This window comes from Cupressus sempervirens, chromosome 3, assembly GCF_028749045.1.
Source record: "Cupressus sempervirens isolate cs-2001-9-10 chromosome 3, ASM2874904v1, whole genome shotgun sequence".
Classification (NCBI taxonomy): domain Eukaryota; kingdom Viridiplantae; phylum Streptophyta; class Pinopsida; order Cupressales; family Cupressaceae; genus Cupressus; species Cupressus sempervirens.
The window spans coordinates 374,806,486-374,829,841 of NC_143120.1; the positions used below are offsets into that span (position 1 = coordinate 374,806,486).

At 34.9% G+C, this 23,356-nt stretch overlaps 1 protein-coding gene across 1 annotated transcript in view; it reads right to left on the reverse strand.

Moving 5' to 3' along the window:
* Window positions 1–23,356, reverse strand: part of LOC149566553 (poly(ADP-ribose) glycohydrolase 1-like) — a 211,669-nt gene that overhangs the window by 31,895 nt on the left and 156,418 nt on the right. Inside the window, exons 10-11 of the mRNA XM_089819861.1 lie at window positions 3,218–3,280; window positions 2,928–3,063 (exon numbers count right to left, since the gene is read on the reverse strand). Coding sequence (XP_089675987.1) covers window positions 2,928–3,063; window positions 3,218–3,280 — 199 coding nt within the window. The remainder of the gene's footprint in view (window positions 1–2,927; window positions 3,064–3,217; window positions 3,281–23,356) is intronic.

A 23,356-nucleotide genomic window follows, 5' to 3' on the forward strand; every position in this document is an offset into this window, starting at 1 on the left:
GATTAATTAATGAATCATAAGACAAGTAGATATGATTAAAATTTTACTTTTAACCTTAAAGAAAACAAAGGAAAAAGAATCAATTACCTGGCTGCAACAAATGGAATATTGCAAAAGTACTAAAATTTGCAAATTTCTTTTCTGACAACATCATGAATCTCCTTGTTCAAACCCATATCCTCAAGGGTGCGTTGTGAGCCAAGAGTAGTGCAGGGCACAAAGTAAATATCCAATTTGTTCTCCACAATCTAGGCTGCAATAGGTTGGACTCAATCTCAATATAAGACTGACTAGCACCAGCATTAGCACAAGCACTAGAATTAAAACAAAAAGAAGGCCTAGAAGAACCCTCTCCAACACAACCTACAGATGCGGATGCCAATGTGGTTATGGGAGCATGTGAGCCAATAGCTCTTAACCTTTCAAGTTGCCTTTTCTTATTCAATTTATCTTGTTCATATTTTTCTAATGCCACTAAACAAGTGTGTTTTGCCTCAACACTTTGTTGAGTGCAAATTGAAATGTCATGACTAGGTATAGCAGCAATGTGGTATTTGAATCTATAAATACCACTAGAATTTATTTCTTTACAAAACATAGTTCTTTTGAAATTTGTTTCTTCCAAGAAAGTCTTTGATATATTTCCAACATTCATCTTTTTTACCGATTGTGGAAAATGAAAGTTAAGACTCCTACAATAAGAAAATTCAAGTAAAACCTCAGAGTTTGAAACTAATAAACAAAAGTTACAAAACAACAAACCCTACTTTGTAATTTAGTAAAACTAAAAACATTCAAGATTTGCAAATGAACACTAAAACAATTTAACAAAAAAGGCATAATACACTACATGCAAAAAAAAAAATCAACACTTACCTCTTGCAAATGAGTTGAGAAGTGTTTCTATTGACTCCTTCATGCTCCCAATGCAATCTTATGGCCTCCCCAAATGAACTTTTGATCTCTTTGGTGCTCTTCCTTCTTGCTGGTTGGAAACCTGTGGTTTTTCTTTTCTCTTCTTCTCTCTCACTTTTCCTCTCTTATGCTTAACAATTAGAAGACCCGTTAAGGTTAAAACAAAGAGAAAAGGCCAAAAAATTAATTTAAAAAACATGTTTTAATTAAAAAACAAGTTCACTTTTTGCCTTGCCGTGTGGCCGATTTAGGCAATTTTTTGCATAAATCGCATGAATTGGCGATTCATGGCAAAAAATCTGTTGAACCAATTCACGACTCCAAAAAAATTGTCAAGCCTGAATCGAATCACCAAAATGGTGATTCTGGCAATTCTTAGAACTATGGTTCAAAGTAGTGGCTTGACCCTCCCACCTCCAGCCACACCAGATGTGCGAGGCCTCATAGCGGGTATATTCAGCAGCATCACTCCACTCCTAGCAATATTCTGTGGCAGTCTAGGGTTCCTCCTTGCCCTGGACTCTATCCTTCGACACTAGACTTTTTGCTGCCTAGAAAGGATCCCTAGTCTTTCTGTGTGGACTGTTATTTTTCCTTTCTGTTGCTTCTCAGACACCGTTTGGTGTGCTTGTTGTTAGATGTTGCCCTTTTTGTATGCTTTCAGTCCCCTAGACCCTTTTGTGGTCTCTTGTTGAACATTAATAAATTTATCTTATCTCATCTTATCTTCACCTTGAATCAAAACTCAAGTTCAGTGCAGGTTCAATCCCCACAAATTGGAAAAAAACATTGTTCAGCAAAACGATATCTGTTGTTGATCGCACATTAATTGCCGGGGTGTTCCATCTTATACCTTTATGAATGTTCTGATTTTTTCATTTTTCAGTTTTCTGTCCAACTATCTTATACTATACATTGGAGAGCTTTATAAGAGGATTTGTTTTCTTTTTTAACTGTTTTAAAGACGAAATCAAAGGAGACATCTTGATATCCCAAGGACAGATTCTGGAGATAGAAGGCCATCCACCAAGAGACAAACAGGTGAATGTCCCCCACCTTTGAGACATTCCAGAGGTGTTCCTTTTTTTTGAATTTTTCGGAGAAAAATTTTGTCCATGCCCCAGCCCTGAAAAAATTCCAGGGAGACATCCGCAGGTTACACTGTTGTTAAGAAGTGTAATCGTGTAGAAGTATTGCCACTTAGGATACACATTGAAGCTGATATGGATGGCTTAAAAGTGACCAGGCAGGAGAACCACATGCAATAACGCAGTGCTATTTAAGTCCCATTCTTGAATATTCTTTTTGAATGGAGCAAGCGTCTCACTTAGATGCCCATCCTGTAGCAATCTAGTATCCTCCATCTTTTACTATAATCTACAATACTCGTTTCATTCATGTTATAACGTTTGACCTTAAGAGAAACATACATTGTGGGTCATACAAAGATCTCCTACCACATCCAGTAACATCAACCTACAGTCAAGGCAACTGTACTCCTCTGAAAGAACATAGAGAGCATTATATAACTTTTTACAAAAGGAAAGCAGCAAGGATAATGTCGGAAGAAAAGAGCTAGAAAATAGTGGCTATATTAATCTACATAAGATCTGATTGAACATATAATGAAAAAATGAAACTAGAAACTTAAAAATAGATAATAGGTAAAATTGCAGGAAGAAAAGTCAAAATGGAATTACCAAAATCAGAATGGTAAACACTTTAAACACTTTAAAACATTTCTTTCTATGTTTTATGGTAAACTATTCAGAACAAAGTAATATGATGGAGCACTAAGAATTACAAAAGGTATGTAATAAAATGGACTGATTCAGAGCAACGGCAGATGTTCATCTTGGAACTTTACAGGTTTCTGTTTGTAGTGCATGTTTATTCTCCAATAATTTCACTAGGGATGGGAAGAGCAAGGGCCATCTAGAATTTCCCATCCCAAAGGCATTGCATGTATTATGATATGCTTGAATAATATAAACATATGAAAAAGTGCAAACCTCCAATTACATGTGGAAGAACCCAATTAAAGAAGCTATCATATGTTTTCCCTGTTGATCTTAGTCTTGAGTATTGAATCAACATATCCCAAAGTTCTCCAACACTCCAACAATGGCATTTAACCCATTCTGTGAACTGCCAAAATAACACAAACATAGAATTTTTAGTGCATAAATGCATGACAAGAATTGCTCAATTTAAAGAACACCTTTAAAATAAATTTTTTTGTACATGGCCAAATATTACTTTTGTAAGATGACTGTAATTAAACTAATGCAAAAGGTCTCACCATTTTAAGTCTTTTAGAAAATTCCTCCCCAAATGTGAAATACAAAACAAAAGGTCGTGAAGCCTGTTATAAACCGAAACTTTGTATCAAAACTTGAAATTCAGCTGTCATTAAAGTCACAGAAAAGGAACCAATAATATCACAGAGCTTTAAGAATTAAAAAATGAAAAATTCGACTTAGTGAACTTTCTCATCACACCAGCAACAGGACTTGAATTACATGCAATTTAACATAAGAAAAAGACATTAAGCCTTTCCAGAAATGTCATTCACAATTATAAAAAGCTTCCATATTTAATTAATTAAAAGCAATGCCTCACATCAGCCTCAAAATACAGTAAGAGTGGTTTCTGGTTGGCTTTGGACAAAGCAAGAGCATTAGGTGAGGCAATCACAAAAATTTGTTACTCCCAAAAAGTACCAGTGAATGCATCCTCACACAACCTCCTAGACGATACTCATACAACTTTGAATAGAATTTTGCAATTAAACACTTTGCACCCACTTCTATGTAGCTCTTCTAAACTTCTTACCATGTGCCATTGTTGTTTTCTGAACATAGCCATTTCTTTTGGATCTATTGTAAGAATTAAAAATGCTTTGTATGTATTGATGGTAGTACAACAGCCAACAGTATTTTTTAAAAATCTTCTCTTATGAGTGTAATATTGTCTTTCATTAAGGCAAGAGCCTATAACACAATGGTAAATTGTGAGCCTCTCATTTGGGAGGTCTTGGGTTCAAGACTACTAGAGCTTAACACATAATAATGAATCTCACCAAATAATAATAAATCATTAATAAATAATCAAGGCTTCAGCCCACTACCTATCCAAAAAAAACATCTTTCATTAAAATACTGTGAAATTTGTTTTTGTTACATTTCATAAATCCATGCTCCACAAGCAATCACCTACTTTACAAATATGCTAAAAAGATTGCAACCACAAGTTATTTCACCCACAGACTGCCAAGTCATCTTATTAGTTACAAATTTGATTTAAATACAGAGTTAGCAAAGAAAAGTGGGACTCAAACTAAATTTTATCGGATTCATCTCCTTTATATTGTACTCAGATCAAGATCATCCTGATGCACAAAAAATTAACAAGTTGAAAATTTGAAAGCATTAAAGAAGTAACCACTAATAATGGCAGATGTGTGAAGTCAGTATAGCTGCAATTTACTAGACCCTCAATGGTTCCTACAAATATATGTTTAAAAAAATTAGCAGTAAAATTATCCCATTCAATACAAGTATAAGATAAGATAAATTTATTAACGTCCAACAAGAGACCACAAAGGGGGTCTAAGGGACTGGAAGCATCCAAACAAGGAAACCGCCAACAAAAAGAGCACCAAACGGTGTCCGGGGAAAGGTATATAACTATACATGCCTCTGTACAATAGCCTCTTGGGTTAGCATACAGCATCTATAAATCCTTACATTAACGAGTCATTAATGACTGATGCATCTATAAGTCCATAAAGTCAACAACATTTAATCAGGTTTTCACAATTACTTATGATCTTTTATCAAGAATTAAGATTTTCAATCTCATGACTCATTTTACTTTCGTAAAGTGCTTGTGAACTGAAGTATACTAATAAGGAAACTTGTCAGCTTGGAATTTTGTAAGAGTTTGGAATAGAAAAATGCTCCCACCCGACTGAGTGATTAGAATCATAGATTTTTGCAGTGACGGCCATACAATGACATATTTGGGTAGAATCAGTGTTGGGCAAGGAACAACCTAAAACATATCTTTAAGAGCTTCACTTACAAAAAAGAAGGTGCTTGAACATTGAGAAAATGGAATATCCTTCTACGTAGCACACTCCTCAGTATCGAAGGCTTACCAATGTTGAGTATTAAGAGATAGCTCCTCATCACCAAAAGATTGATATTCTCTGAGATAAGATTGTGGAGGTGGCATCCACTTGTTTTCAACCAATCAGTAAATTTAAGTAATACATGTCCAATAACATTCAATCATATTATGCCACGCGTACAATTTTCTCATTGGCTCTCAAAAGCATTGTAATTTTCTTACTAGCCCACATAGTGGTGCCTTAATGTAATTGGTTGAAAGCGTGGCAACACTAATTAGAGTATGTAGGCATAAATCTTGGCTCTTAATCTTAAAATTGATCTTGGCCCTTCATTGTAATTGAATTATAAAAGACCAAGGCCTACTCATTGCAAAGAGTTAAGACATTAGAAATAAAAACTAGTAGTAGAAGTAGAGTAGAAGAGGAGACTTTCTTGAAAATTTTGTCATAAAGTAATCAAAGTAATACTCATTGACGATTCATTGTTGGTCATCATGGTGGATTTCTTAATGTTGCTTTGAAGTGTTGCATGGTTTCTTCAATTTCTCACTTAGATTAGATTTAACTTCATGTTAAGTAGATGAATGGAAGATATTGTTGAATGGTAACTAATGGTGAAGTTAGTGTCCATACCTTTGGGTATTGTTGATTGTAAGTAGCAATGCTGTTAATGTGTTAGTTCAGTTGAATAAAAAGAATGTTGAAATTAAATATATATGTGCAATATATCATTATGATTTCAATATATTATGTTATTATTATTATATAATGACTTACATTAACATATTTTATCTATCTATCTATATATATAATTACTAAGGTTGATAACTCTAAAAGATTCATTATACAATAATAATAATATCAGTTTATTCACCGAGTAACCAAAATCCTTGTTTATCAGCTACACATGCCGTTTGAAATTTGAATTAAGGCAAGTAAAAAATGTTTATTGAAAGGGTTGATTGGGGGTCACGTGCCCAATGAGATGTGACTCCATGGTGGAGTCACTCCCATCGTGGATGTGACTCCCGAAGTATATATTTAAAGGACAGCGACCTGTTGAAAAGGACAATGAACAAATTATTTTAATCATAGTCTTCAATTCAAAATACAACTTGACTGTGCCGCCTTCCTTAGTAAATCAATTACTATCTACCACAAAGAACACAGTCTGTCATATCAGTGTGTCAAATCAGAAAAAGTGATAATATTGAATAAAGGTTTAACCTCCTTTATTATATCGAATATATAAGATTCAAAGATTAATATATATTCATCACCCTTATATCCATCAAATTGAACTTCTGCCAAAAGGGGTAAGAAGTCACAGATATTCCAGTGAGTTTAATCAAATAAATCTGATCACAAAATTTAACATGGTATCAGAGCAGGTCTAAGAGACGATCTTGATCAAATTTATCTATCCAAGTGCACTCAGATATTATTAAACCCTAAATCTACCAAAATGGTGAATGGTGTGACTCTAGAGGATAGACTCAAAGGTGACTTGAATTTTGCAGCATGTAAATTGCGAATAATGTTAATCTGAAGGAGTATGATCTAAAACAGTATATTGAAAAATCAGACCAACCATGCAAGGGGACTGATGAATTGAGTAGATGGAAAAAAGACAATACTAGGCTATGAAATTACTAGTGGACGGTGATAAGGATTGTCTACTTCCCGTCATTACAAAACTAGACTCAACACATGAAATGTTCAAAGCACTTGAAGAGATGTATGAGATAAACAATAGCAGCAGAATTCTCACACTAAAAGACAAACTCTCCAACATTAAGATGAATAAAGGAGAGTCCATCTCTTCATATTTCATGAGGATAACAGAACTAAAGAACTAACCCTCTACGATCAATGACATCTATAATGGAAAAGAGTTAACCATGATAGCACTAAAATGATTGCCACCATCATGGGAAACTTTTAGACAAGGAGTATGTTCTCGATCCAGACTTCTAAATGTTAAGAATATTAACCAAGATAAACCTACAGGTCTAACAGTACAGACCGTACTTCCTCTTAATAGTAATATATCTCTAATGTTGGCATTTAATGATATATATATATATATATATATATATATATATATATATATATCCTATAGGTGCGAGGGACGTACCCTTTAGAAAGGATATATAAGTAGGTTGTAAATGTAGATTATAAGACACAGTTACAGCAGTTTGCTCCCATAAGCATTTTATATCCTGCAATTTATATCTGAGATTCTCTATCACAATAAAAGGTTAAATATTCAGTATTGCATCTGCATTATAATAAGCACTAGTTTCATCAATATTCATACTACTTAGAAGATCATTCTCAGCATATAAGATTGGATTAAAAGTCTGATTAAGAGATAAGGATTTAGTAGAAACTTTACATGGTATCAGAGCTCTAGTAATCAAATCTAGGCTCTGCTAAATTTCAGTAATCAGACTTTGTACACATCAAGCAACAATCTTCTATCTTCTATGGCTTCACAATCAGACCCAAGGACAGGTTTGATGGGAAAGAGCACTTTGAAGTCTAGAAGTTCAGAATCATGATGATTATTGAAGAGAACAATGTAAAACAATTCATTGATGGAGCATCCAAACAACCCCCGATTAAACCTCACAAATCTATCTGGAGCAAAGGAAATAGAAAAGCTATTCAAATCATCTTGGATGGAGTTAAAAATGATATTGTACCTATGCTTACAAAACATCAAACTGCCTTTGATATGATGAATGCATTACGAAATTCCTACAAAGTAAACAATGCAACCAAGGTTCTTGCACTAAAAAGGAAACTGAATCACATTCAAATAAAGAAAGGAGAATCGATAAGTTCTTACTTCTTAAGAGTTTTTGGCATTAGAGATGAACTATCAAGCATAGGAACCATCATTAGTGACACAGAATTAACACTTATGGCTATAGATGGATTGCCAAATTCATGGAAGACATTCGCACAAGCAATAAGTGCTAGAGATCAGCTCCCAGACTTTAACAAACTCAAGAATGATTGTCTTCAAGAGGAATCCAGAAAACTAAAGAAAGGAGAGAAACCAAAAGTAGAAGATAAAGAACTTTACATTCTTAGTACAAACTCCTATAAAGGCAAGAAGAAGCATTTCAAGAAGAAAAAGGGAAATCAAAAGAATGGAAAGCCCAAGAAAGATCTATCTAAAATATAGTGTCTCAAATGTGAAAAATTTGGACACTATAGATCTAATCGTCCTGAAAATTTCAAACAACAGGCAAATTGTACAAATGTCATTAGAAAAGAAGATACTTATGATCCTGAGAACCGTGTTTTGTATTCCTCTCTATCAAATGAAATTTCAAATAAAGCATGGGTAATTGATAGTGGATCTTCTAGACATATAATGGGATACAAAGAAACTCTAGATTATTTATCAAAGAAGGTTAATGGTGAAGTTACCATTGGTGATAACTTAAAGTTAGCACACTCCATTGAAGGAATTCGAAATTGTACTTTGAAACTAAAATCAAGAAATATTCTTCTTCTTAAAGGTGTACTCTATGTACCAGGGATTAAAAGAAACCTAATCTCAATTATAACACTTGAAGATGATGGACACAATGTTGCATTCATGGATGGCAAATTATTAACTTGGGCTAAGAACTCTTTCATCAAAAAAGCAAAGTTAATTGGTCAAAGAAACGGATATTTGTATGGATTGAATATAGAATCTAGTCGATCCATTCAAGCCCTGGTCCACGAAGCTGAAGATTCAAATGAAATATGGCACAAAAGATTAGGGCATCTAAATTGTAAAACTTTATCAACTATGGAAAAGATGGTTACTAGATTACCCAGATTAAATAAAGACCACCCTAGTATTTGCAAAGGGTGTGCTCTGGGTAAAAGCACCTGAAGTCCCTTTCATGATAGTACTAGGAAAACAAATAATGTACTAGAATTAATTCATTCAGATTTATGTGGACCTATGTCTGTTCCTTCTCTTGGAGGATTCTGGTATTATATCTTGTTCATAGATGACTTCTCTAGGAAAACATGGATTTACTTTTTAAAATGCAAGGAATCAGAAGAAATCCAACAATGATTTAAAGAATTCAAAGCATTAACTGAAAATTTTTCAGGACATAAAATTAAAGCCCTTAGAACTGATAACGGAGGAGAATATACCTATGACTTGTTTAAAAGGTTTTGTAACGAATCAGGGACTAAGAGGGAGTACACTGTTCCTTATAACCTAGAGCAAAACGGGGTAGCAGAAAGAAATAATAGGACAATTATAAAAGCTGGTAGGGCTATGATTTTTGACCAAAACCTAGAATATTATCTTTGGGCAGAAGCCTCTTGTACTGTTGTATATATTCAAAACAGAAGTTCTCACTCCTATCTTAAAGATAAAACACCTGAAGAAGTATTTACTAAAGTAAAACCCAATATAAGTCATCTTAAAATTTTTGGATGTCCTTTATATATCCATGTTCCAAAAGAAAAGAGAACCAAGTTAGAACGCTCTGGGAGGAAAGGTATTTTTGTAGGGTATAGTGAAACTTCTAAAGCATATAGGATTTTCATACCTGGACAGAAAACTATTGAACTTAGCAAAGATGTAATCTTTGAAGAAGATCTTGCATTCAAAAGAGAAATAAGTTCTGATGAACCTTCTCCTTTATCTGGTTTTGAAAGAAATAGTGAATCTAGGTCCCAGAGGGAGAACTTAGAAGAAATCGAAGATGAAATTTAAAATATGAACCTTGAAGAAAATTCAAAGAAAAGATCACTTTGGGCCATTAAAACAGTTGAAGCAGCTCAAGACTTTGTTGCACCTTCCGGAATAGTCAGAGAAAGAAAAAGACCTAAAAGATTCTTTGGATATACAACTAACATAAGTGATTTATCAAAACAGAGCCAACCAATCCCTCTGATGCTATTAAACATACAACTTGGAAAGAAGCTATGACAGAAGAAAACCAATCTATCATGAAAAATGATGTTTGGGAAATTGTTCCAAGACCTAGAGGAAAATCTGTTGTTTCTTCCAAGTGGATATTTAAAATAAAGCATATTGCTGACGGTAGTATTGAGAAGTATAAAGTCAGATTTGTAGCTAGAGGATTTTTTCAGAAAGAAGGGATTGATTATGAAGAAAGCTTTGCTCTTGTTGCTAGATATACTTCCGTAAGAGCAGTCTAAGCAATTGCCGCATCAAAGGGATGAAAGGTACATTAGATGGATGTGAAAACAACATTCTTAAATGGAAAGATTTCAAAAGAAGTATATCTGGAGCAACATGAAAGATTTGAAACTCATGATCCTAATGCTTTTGCTTGCAGGCTCAAGAAAGCTCTCTATGGGATTAAAAAGGCTCCCAAGGCCTGGTACGAAAGAGTTGATAAGTATCTCACCAACTTAGGATTCTCCAAGAATAAAGCTGATCCAAATTTATATTATAAAAGAGATAAAGATGATATGGTAATTCTGATACTATATGTTGATGATCTACTAATAATAGGTGATTATCATCTCATAGAACAATGCAAGAAAGATCTAACTAGAGAATTTGAGATGAAAGATTTGGGACTCCTTCATTACTTCCTAGGAGTGGAAGTACGGCAGAATTCTAATAATATCATACTAAATCAAGGGAAGTATACATCAGATATTTTAAAGAAATTTGGAATGTGGAATTGCAAACCTATGTCTTCTCCAATGGAGACTAATCTACATAAACTTAAGGAAGCAACTGTAGAATCACTATCCATAGATTCTACTCTCTACAGACAAATGATTGGGTCTCTTATGTACTTAGTAAATACAAGACCAGATATTTGCTATGCAGTTAATGCCTTAAGTCAGTTTATGTGTGAACCAAAGGAGATTCACCTAGTCGCAGTTAAACACATTATGAGATACTTACAAGGCACTCTTAATCTCGGACTCAAATATGAGAAAGTTGCTTTAGACTTGCATGGATTCACTGATTCAGATTGGGGTGGAAGTGTTAAAGACAGAAAAAGTACTTCAGGATGTTGTTTCAGTTTGGGATCAACAATGATATCTTGGATATGTAGAAAGCAGTCTTCAATAGCACAGAGTTCCACAGAAGCCGAATACATTGCAGCAGCGATGGCCTCTCGAGAAGCAGTATGGCTGAGGAAGTTACTTGTGGGATTATTTGGGCAAGCTATGAATCCCACGATTATTCATTGTGATAATTAGAGTTCCATCAAGCTCTCAATGAATCCAGTTTTCCATGATAGGTCCAAGCATATTGAAATTCCTTACCATTATGTAAGAGATATGGTAGACAGGAATTCCGTAAAATTGGAATACATTTGCACTGCATATCAAACAACAGAGATACTCACCAAACCTCTATCTAGAATGACAATAGAACACTTCAGGAGGAGACTTGGTATGGTTGTGTTGTAATCCATTTGTACTCTCTTGATTATTAATAAAATAATTTTATTTTGTCAGGCTATTGACTGTCATGGGCTCCACCATTTGTATTCATTTATATTCATTATTTTAAGAGGTGACAATCTCTGAAAATAATGAACACTTGTATAAAACATGATGAGAGGTGACGATCTCTTAGATAATGTGCTAAACAATAGAGTTCTACTGTAAGATCTAGATGAGTTCAAGATCATATTGTGATGTTGACATTGCTATGTTTATGGGTCACAAACTGGATAAAGGAAAAAATCTTAGTATTCTCCGGGTTTATCCTGTATTTTGGTAGATCTCAAAACTCAGGATCATGTTGTGATATGGAAATACCAGTTTCTATGAAATCATAACTTGGATAAATGAAGAGATTACTCTTCAAATTTATCCTGTATAATATCACTAGTGGCATTGATTTGTCATATCAATATTGTATTAATTCTTGCTTATTCATCTATATTGGTGTTGCTAGATATAATATCTCTCTGTAGGATTATCAAGTTAAGAGGGAGTGTTAAGAATATTAACCAAGATAAACCTACAGATCTAACAGTACAGACCGTACTTCCTCTTAATAGTAACATATCTCTAATGTTGGCATTTAATGATATATATATCTCTCCTATAGGTGCCAAGTTAGGAAGGGTTATGTCCCTTGAGGGACATAACCTTTAGAAAGGATATATAAGTAGGTTGTAAATGCAGATATAGGACACAGTTACAGCAGTCTGCTCCTATAAGCATTTTATATCCTGCAATTTATATCTGAGATTCTCTATCACAACAAAAGGTTAAATATTCAGTATTGTATCTGCATTATAATAAGCACTAATTTCATCAATATTCATACTACTTAGAAGATCATTCTCAGCATATAAGACTGGATTAAAAGTCTGATTAAGAGATAAAAATTTAGCAGAAACTTTACACTAAACTTGATCAACTTAAAACCGAGTGCATACAAGAGAAGTGCATGTTAATATCTTGAGGAATTGGTGATACTTCTACTAGAGGTGATATTTAGATTCTAACAACTCAAGTTGATAAAAGGAAGAAATTCAAAGGGAAAAGGAAACATATAGACTACTCTAAAATGCAATGCTTTAGATGCGACAACTATAGTCACTCAGCACCAAAATGCCCAAATAAACTAGAACAGCAGGTGTCCTTTGCCAAAGTTAGCAAATCTGATATAGATTAAGAGAGATGTTCATTCTAAAGAACTTCAAAATATCCATAATACATGTAAAATATTGGACTAAGAGGGAGTTCTCTATTCTTTATCATCCTCACCTGACCTATTGCAAAATAAATGCGTAACACTTTCAAAGTGAACTTGGCATGGTTACAATTTTTGAGATAGGGTCTCAAACTAATTGATTATTATATAGTATAATTTTCTTTATAAATGATATGATTATATGAGACCTCTGTAGATCATGAGAAGGTGAAGACTTTCAAATGATCATCACTTGTATTTTCAAAAGTTATTGGTGTTAAGGTTGTAGCTTATGTCGAATTGATTTTAACATGAGATGCCTTGTTGATGGTTAATCATCTTTAAGATAAATATCTTATATATAAAATATATATTATATATGTAATATAATATATATTATACATTATACATTATTATATAATAATAATAATATATTGCATATATGGTTAACATATTAATATTACATATATGCTTAAGATGAGTTACATATATGGTTATTTATATTAGTATTATATTAATATGTTAACTAGTGATGTTTAACCGTAGAGACATGTCTCTTCATGAGACATGTCTCCTCCTCTCATATTTATAAGTCTTCGTTTGCATTTGGAACACAATCAATACAATGGCATTATTAGTACATTTGCAGCGATCTTAGAAAGTCAACATGGTATCATAGCCACACTGCAAATGTATAGAGTTACAAGGTACAAAACAACAACTCCATCAAGCATTGAATGGAATTTGTATCTACCAATGTTAGTTATGACTATAACGAATATACAAAGATCATTATTAGTAGATAGGCATCGACTTGAGAAGGAGATTAGTTGTGACCAACATAGCCAGTGGTGTATGTTTTATACTCGTAACTTCCATCACAGATAGCCTTCCTTTTACACATTGCTTTGGATATATTTCCATCCTATCTTTCGTGTGGGTCAGATGCAGAGAACATACGATATAATTCAAATGCTCATGATTTTTTGCCGCTAGCATATCCTACATACCTGGAATAGTGTCGTTTACATACACCTTTTGAATATCGCATGAATCGGGTGTTTATCGAGTGATTCATACTGTTAAGATAATATCTTATACTTTCTATAATAGTCAACTACTTTTCTGTAGTCCATCTTTCAGTCTAGATAGGAATGTTTCCCATCCTATTATAGGAATGTTTCCTATCCTGTCTCTAGTTTTCTTTCTAATTCCGTCTTCAGTCTACATTGTTTCTTTTAGAAACAACGTCCTTGTAATTCTTTATAAGGAACACATTTATTCCTCTGTTAATCAATGAATCATCCGAAAATCCGTTAATCTACCAACTCTTCTTGAATCTTGTAACATGGTATCAGAGCCATGATAAGGAATTTTTCGAAAAATTTATAATTTCTTTTGAAATTATCTGCTAAATTTTTTGAAATTATTTCTAGGGATTTCTCTATAGCATGTCCAAGATTTCTACTTTTTTGAGAAATTTATCTGTGCCCATCTAAGTTTCAGCTAGGGTTTATGAATCTGAGAATCGTGTCCATGCAAAACGAAAGTTTTTTTTATCTGCTCATGCTTGCGTCTAGGATTCTAATCACGATCCTGTTATTATCGTGACTTGTCTTCATTCCTGCCCACACCTGGCATTCTGTTCGTGCCTGCGCCTGGTCTTCATTTTCGCTTGCGTTTGGTTTTCAGCTCATGACTGGTATTTCCACCTGCGCCTGATATTCTTTTTTCTCTACAAATCAAGATAGGAAGTTGCATATTTCCTTTTGTGTTTGCCTGCATCGGCAAATCACGCCATATCCATCTGTAAACTCATGATTTTTGGAGGTCATTTTTGGCAATTTTTGTGCAAATGTTTTTTTTTACAACCAACAACCTGCAATCTCGACCATTTGTGGAGTTAAAACTCTAATCTTCAGTGCGGCCTCTGCCTCTAATAGAACCCTGTAACAAAAACAACCATTTATTTCCAAGAAATTGCCATCTTCTCTGCTTATTCGACCTCCCTAGCCACCGTCTATTATTCTGCTCGAAACCCTAGTTTTTGAGTTCGAAAAAAATATTTTGTTTGCAGATTCTTGGTGGGTTTTTCGAGAGCTCAACTGGGTTGTCATCGTCCGTTTTTTCTGGGTGCCTCAATTTTCGAGCCAGCAGATCCAAAAAACGACAATAGATTCCTTCTGGGTTTTTCGAGCTCTCTTCTGGGTCATTCTCTAATTCTTCTGGGTCTTCCGTATTTTTGCCTCGAAGAACGTGCCTTCACAGATTTTCACAGTTTTCATTGAAAAAAGTGCCATGGCATCTCTGACAAATATTCTGCTCAAGCATAATTCCAAATTCAATGGTCGCAATTATGGAACCTGGAAGCAGCGCATCATCGCAATCTTCGAATATCGAAACACCGATCAACTTGTTTTGGGTGTTAGGCAACGTCCGACTTCTCCGGGTCCTGATCAAAATACATGGGATCTAAACAATCGAGAGGCAGTAATGCTTCTCAAACTATCCGTAGCTGATGACCAGCATTCTCAGATTCCATCTGGCAAGACAGCTGCCGAAATCTGGACACATCTAAAAAGTCTTCATGAGACTTCCGACAAGAGCAGAGCCTTCTTTCTGAAAAACACTCTGTTTTCTATTGTCATGGATGAGCGCATCTCGCTCCAGGCACACCTGAATCGGATTCAAGAAATCCGTGATCAGTTACTTGCCATCGGTCGCAAGATGGAGGAAGAGAATATTGTGGTAATCACTCTTCGGAGTTTACCAAAATCCTATGAGCATTTTATCGAGACTCTCAACATCACATCTACTGGTGTTGATCTAAAGTTCACTAATCTCTGCACCCTGCTGCTTCAGCAAGATCGGTGGAAACAACAGTTTGGTAGCAGCTCCAGTTCCACCTCCACTGAGCAAGCCTTTGCTGCAAAATCCTTTCAACAGAACATTGGCAACCATCAGTCTTCTCAACCTTCCCAGCATCAACCTTCTGCTCAATCCTTGGATGGCTCTACGAAGCAAAATGTACAATGTAATTACTGTCACAAGTTCGGCCATATGAAAATCGAGTGCCGGAAACGTTTGGCTGCCCAAGCAAGGCAAAATGCTTCTCAGCCAACAACACAAGCTGTCGAGCTTCCTGATCAAGGCGAAGCTGCATTTTTCGCCTTCTGAATCTGTTTCTATTTTTTTATCGGTTTGTTGATTTTCTCCTCAAAAATCATTACAAGTTGTTTGTAATACGCAAGGTTGCGTGAGATTTTGGGTTTTACCGTTTTTTCCACAAAAACGAAGTTTTGTAATTGCAACTTATTTTGAGTCATAGCACTCTTCTGGCAAAGCTTCTTGGTTTCAGCATTCTGTAGATCCAGGGAGGGTCTCAGTTATCACAGAATGTTTCGACATCCGTACGTTGACCATTAAGGGAGAGTGTTAAGATAATATCTTATACTTTCTATAATAGTCCACTACTTGTCTGTAGTCCATCTTTCAGTCTAGATAGGAACGTTTCCCATCCTATTATAGGAATGTTTCCTATCCTGTCTCTAGTTTTGTTTCTAATTCCGTCTTCAGTCTACATTGTTTCTTTTAGAAACAACGTCCTTGTAATTCTTTATAAGGAACACATTTATTCCTCTGTTAATCAATGAATCATCCAGAAATCCGTTAATCTGCCAACTCTTCTTGAATCTTGTAACACATACAGTATTCGCAAATAGTTAGGTGCATCTCCTCTGCATCAGTGTATGTCTCCAGGCCATCCAGAAATGCTCAATAAATGAAAAAATTCTCATCTCATTGCTTGTATTTACTTTTCCTTCATTGATGTCGTAATTTTATTGCTGACTTTTGACTGGGAAAATCTTCGATATTGGAATATATATGTCATATCTTTTCATCCTAATTGAATACGAGACAGAAGCACTTGGCTCTTAGTCATCGTCTTTCATTTAGTATATTTTTCTTTATAGATATTCCTAGTGCTATCGTAAACTTGTGTACTTGCTCAGATTGGAAATGGTTGATTCTCTGGCAATCATTGTTGTAGATGCATTCATAACTGGGGAACGAAATTGAAGATTTTATATGCCAGTAAGATGTTGGTGCTATTGAGTTCGTACACATTGAGGATTCCCAATATTTCTATAACTATCTATTGAATAGCCTCTTTTGCTGCGTTGACAAATGTATCACTGCCAAACATATTCATTAGTTCTGATAAGAGTCACAGTCATCTAACAGTGTTTACTACTGTTTGAATTGTATGATATTAATGGTTACTATTTTGATCAGTTCTGATCATGCATTTCTCACTGTTTTGACACATACCCCAGTCTTCACTGATTTTGAAACAATCATTATCACTGCAGTGTTATGGCTTGGCCTTTAGAATACTGGTTCTAGTATAAAAGATTTAATCCTCTTCTTTTGTAACTGCAGTAACATATCTTGTGTCAAATATTTATGCTGCAGATGAATCCAGGCATGTATCTTTTATTACTGAGCAAGCATCTGCAGGAATTCATGACACATATTCACCTGGTTTCTGGTATAATATCGATTATGTTGAGATATTGTCATTATTGATGTCAAAGGTTTGAATGAAATTGTTATTGATGTCAAATGATGAAGATTGTTGTAAGTAACTTGGAAAAGTATCTCAGTTTGTAGCTATGGTGTACATTCTTAATTTGTTGAGGTATGCAGCATCAAAACATCCAAACAAAAGATATGTATACCATAAATCAGAGATGAATCAAAAGTATTGGGAAGATTTTTTATCTATGTGAAACATCCAGAAGTTTAAAAAAAAAGCAGTTAATGAAAGTCAAGTCAATATGCCCAACTGTGATTGTATGGTGCGGATATGATAAGAGTCATGCATGATGTTTTCAAGATGGACCATTGGACATTGAAAATGCAACGGCAGTAGACTCTCCACCAATGGCATCATATCTATGATAAGGTTAAACTATGACTGTAAATATAAAGATGATGATGGAACCCAATAAAAGTTAATACAATGATAATTCAAATATTTAGTGATATGTTCAAAGGACAAAGTCTTACGGATATCACAACAGATTCAAGACTCTAGTAGATGCAGTAAGGATACAAGACTTCCATGTGCTTTGTAGTGACGAAGGAATATGGTAACAATATCCTTGAATCCTCTTTGGAAGATCCGTCGAGTTAGTGCAAGATGGGAAGTTTGAATTATTGAAGAAATTCCATGTCAACTGAGTCTTTAGAGATTATGAACTCAAAACCATCTAATGCACAAAGCAAATTAGGAGATGAGGTTTGTAACCTGCGATGGTCTAGAGTATCAGGAGATTGGACCACAAAAGGCAAAGCTCAAGAAACCATCAGTAGTAATATACCTTTCTAGCATCACCCGATGACACTAGTCAGACTAACTATTAGAAGACAACTAAACGAGTATAGAAGAACTATGATACCCTTAGTATATACTTGCAGAAAAATACAGATCACGTAAGAGAACAAAGACCATCATGCTTGCCACGGTGGAAGATCCAGTAAAGCATCAAATGTGACTTTGAAAGTGGAACGGTTTACATATACTGGCATACATATGTTTACACGTGGATCCTATGAAAGGAAATATGTAAAATCATACAAAAGCATTTGAGAAAACAAGCATCAAGCGGATCATTGCTTGCGGGTCCATTGGGAAGGTAGGCATTAGTTTCCAATCCATACTTGCCACACACAATAATGTTGATTTTGTATATATTGATTACTTAAAAACATAGTAACATTAGTAATTATAAATTAATAATGATAATTGAATAAATATTAGTTATCATTACTAATTTATAAATTAGTAATTATAATTGAATAAATTAACCATTATTGGTAACATATAAGTTAGTAATTGTAAAGAAATAAATATGATCAGTCTTTGTATTTCTAATATTGTTTTGAAGACAAATTATCCTTAATTATTTTATTTAATCAATGAAGTCTATCTTATTTGTGTTTTTTAGATACTATAAGAGCCATGTGCCTTGATCTTTTCCTTCAAGAATGTCCTTGCAGAAAAAAAAAAAAAAAAAAGAGGGAGTCTGACATGTTATTAGAGGCAACCTTGAAAGAGAGGAAGAAGACTGAGGATGCTATTCAGTTAACCTTCAGTGATCTTTGTCTTATTAATCGAGAGGGAGTAATTGATAGCATAATTTTAGTAAGGAAGCATGAAATGGGAATGTCAATTCAATGAATAAGAATGTACATTTATTGTCAAAATAAGATATTCATATTAAATACCACCTTAAACAAATTGAGAGAGAAAACTTACTAAGGAGAGGGGTCATCATAGTGGTAGCTGAGATAGGAAATATGCAATTCAGTTGAACACTGAACAATGTTTTGTCAATAGGTTGCATATACATCGAGATCACAAATAGATTACAAGCTTGCTCCTAAAGCAAATTGGTAGAAATTTTCAGACTCCATAAAATGAAATGAGTGAAAATTATACATTGTAGGGTGAATAATAATATTTAATGTTTCCACTATCTAACTAGCTCATCAAGGTCTTTAGCTCATTTTGGATAGCAATGGCAACAAAAATCAGATCGGATAAGTGGATTAAGCATTGTCTAAAATCATCTTGAATAGACAACTCGACAATTGAAGAGTGTATCAGTTGGGAAGAAATCATTGGGCCACACATAACATGAGAGCACAGATATGGGTTGAATTAAATCCGATATTTGGATCAGCTCTTTACTTGTAGAAGGGGTAGATCTTATATTTGGGGAAATCAACATGAGAGATGATGTCAAAGGAATCCATATTTGATTTGATGCAAAATTGTTCAACAATATAGAATGAGTAGGAGTTTTACATTGTGGCAGGAATAATAGTCAATGCTCCATTCCCACTTGAAACTTTTTTAGAGGGGAGATGTTCCATTCTCAAATAATCTAAGAAGACAATTTCTAAATCTTCATGTGCAGGAAAAGAAAGTTGGTACTTTACACATGCTACCAAATATTGTGCAGACTCAATCTAATGATAGTAGCTCCAAAGACCCTTATGATCAAGATGGATAAAGTGAGGCTCTTGAAGCAAACATCTTTGATGATTTAGACTATGAGATCCTTCGACATTAAGAGGAAGCATGACACTTCTTCTAAAGCAATGCAGCTTAGAAGATTTATACTCAAAGGCCGTCTAGAAATATGTGTGTGAGTGCATGATGTTGATGGGCCCACTCCTATGCTTATCATGAGGAAGTGATGACTTATCACCAGAAAATCAAAAAATTGATATTAGATTCAGAATGTGTTTGACAAGAATCCTTGGGAGAAGAGAGCCTCTAAGGGAGTAACTATTGGACTTGACTTCCTAGGATCATTGTTCAAAAGAAAATATTTTGAGGTGCAATCTTTTGTGAATGATATCTTCTCTATGATAAGATAAAATAATAATATTAGTGTCCAACAAAAAACCACAAGGGTTTATGGCACTGAGCATACAAACAAAAGAGTCGACCAAGACAGGAGCACCAAACGATGTCTGAGAAGAAACAAAAGAAGACACGAAGCCAAAAAAACCAAGGTAAGGACTAAGGATCTTTCCTTGGTATGAGGAAAAGTTCTAAGTGATATTCCTTGTAATGCATTCTTCTTTGTGAGAGAAAATTAAGGTGAAAGCCTTTGTACCACCCTCTAACTAGGTTCATGGTGGTTACTATTTCACATATGATATGTAATGAAAGGTGACGATCTTTTAAATAAAAGTTAACCATTATAAGATGACGATCTTTTAAATGGTAGACTTGTTATCATGATAGACTTCATTAAATTGTTGTTGCAGAGTGCTGGAAATCATGTTAACGAATAGACAGAAGGTAGCCATTGTAAGGTGGCGATCTTATAAATGTTAGACTTGTTATCATGGGTCTTTGGGCCGGATTTTGCCAGACACCATGATAACCAACTTGTTATGGTTCTTTAGGCCGGATCTTGCCGGACGTCGTGACATAGTTACTATTATAGACCACACCTAAGGTGGTGTTTTGAAGTTATGGAAATTGCTTCAATTGTGTGTTATGAAAGGTGAGAAATTTAGCTTCATAGTGAATTGAATATCATATTGAGATGATATCTCTTCATATTCTTGAGAGCATAATGTGTATTATAAATCCTCTCTAGCTAAAAGGAAGTGTTAAGGTTATAGCTTTTGTTGGATTGATTTTAATATGAGATACCTTGTTGATGGTAAATCATCTTTAAGATAAATATCTTCTATATAATATATATTATATAGTAATATAATAATATATTACATATATGGTTAACATATTAATATTACATATATGCTTAAGATGAGTTACATTTATGGTTATTATATTACTATTATATTAATATGTTAACTAGTGATGTTTAACTATAGTGACATGTCTCTTCATGAGACATGTCTCCTCTCATATTTATAAGCCTTCATTTGCATTTGGAACACAATCAATACAATGGCATTATTAGTGCATTTGCAGGGATGACATGGTTCTTTTGGCTTCCTCTCTAGAGGGGTTTCAGCAAATGCTTGGTTGTTTGGCGTCTTCTTGTGAGTTGTGCCAACTTGTTGTTAATCTGGGTCAGACTTGGGTTATGGTCTTCAACTGCTTAAAGACCTTGCACCTCCACTTTTAATTTGAAGGCGACAAGATTGAGATCAATTCCTAGTATACATACCTTGGGGTTTAGTTCTCTAGCTCCCATTTCACCATGAGACCTGCTATGCAGCCCTAGGTTAATAAGGGGTCTGATTCCCTGGTTTTGCTTGAGAGACAGTGCTTCAAACACTACCTCCATGATAACGTGACCAAGTTTTCCCTTCTGGTCTCCTTGGTAAGGCCAACCGTCTTCTAAGGGTCGATTGTTTGGGGGACCCTCTCTCCTACAGTTTGATTGGGCTACAATCGAGGGAGTCCAGACCCTTCTTCTTTGACGCATTATCAGGTGTCATCATTCCACTCCCACAATATCATCTTAGTTGAGTTTGGGGCTCATTCTTTTAGATTAGAGACTATCTTCGATTTGGTTTGGTTTCTTCATTGACTTTGGTGCTTCGCAGATTTATTGAGGGCTTTCACAGGTATTCCTAACTTACTGCTCCTCTAAGGCGATTGCGAGTTCTGATCCTACTAGAAGAGCTCGTTGTTGGTTCACTTACACTGTCAATCTTCTTAGCTCAACTGAGATTTCCATGGACCACCTCCCCCCTTTTAGTTTTCTCTGGATGCCCCTGCTCACCTCCTCCCATCTTGGAAGGAGCTAAATGAGCATGTCAGATTTGACATTTACAGGTAGTAGATTATCACAATTTGGTAGAATCCTCTAAGTGAGCTCCACCTGAGGATGGCCTTCTATGCCAAGCACTATATGGATATCTAGGAAAAGGTTATTATACGACCATGGTACCTTACCTGTCGTTCGACCCACGCCCTCCACCTTTCTCTGAGATCATTTAGAGTGAGCCCCCATCGACTATGTTTACAGACTGATCACCACCTTGATCAGGAGTACAGGATTTGTTGCCTTTGCCCCCTAGGGGAGATTGAGCCCAAAACCCATTTTATGTTTCGCTGCCCTATTTACTATGAGATTAGAGGAAGGTTTTACTGCTTGTTCAAAGAGTGTAGGTCCCTCAACTCGTTTTTCAAATACACTGATCAATGGTGTCTTGCCCTCTATTTGCAAGAGGCCATACGGCTTTGTGATTACACTATGCACCTTTTGTTCCTAACTTTATAGCCTTCGGATTGACTCATCAACTTCTTCTTCACTCTCAGGTTTCCTGCCCATGGTGAGAAGCAACCTCTTGATCTTTCATTTGATCATTGCAGATCTGTAAAACATTGTAGGGGTCTTATATAGTGCCGCCCTCTCTCCAATGGCTCCTCGACTCATTCTAGGACGCAAGCTCACCTCAAATGTTATCCTTTGCTACTAGCTTACTTCTCTCCTTTGAGGAGCATTTAGTGGTTGTCTTCTCCAACTTTGTTCTTTGCCTCTTTTTCTTTCTTGTAGCTCTTTCCATGGATAGTGTTTGGTGCTCCTACTGCCCGTTGTGGGCTTGTTGTATGTTCTTAGTCTTTTAGGCCCATGTGGTCTCCTGTCGAACATTAATAGATTTATCTTATCCTTTCACAAGTTTGAAAATGATTCATTCTAATATTCTATAGAACTCCCTGTGATTCCTTTAAAGAAATTTGCAAACAACTTTCTTAACATCTAATGGTGTATTGAAAAAACATTTCTTTATGTAGCACACAATCCTTTTCCTTTTTATTCTTCCCTTGATCCTAATAAACATGTATTCTTTAATTGCTACTGCTGCCTTTGTAGAAAAGGCATTTTTTGCAAACTATAACAAATACATATGTTGATTTTTGTTCATAAGGAAATCATATTAATCTTTCTTGAGACATCTTCTTAAATATTGACTCTAACTCTTTTGACTTTGAGTTCAAGATGTTGCTCCATAATAATCATTACTTTTTATATTACATCATTCCTTTTGTTTCATTCTTTAGCATTGCTCTTAATAGATAACATTGCAATGATGTCTCCGTTTGAGAGATGGAGACTTGTCAA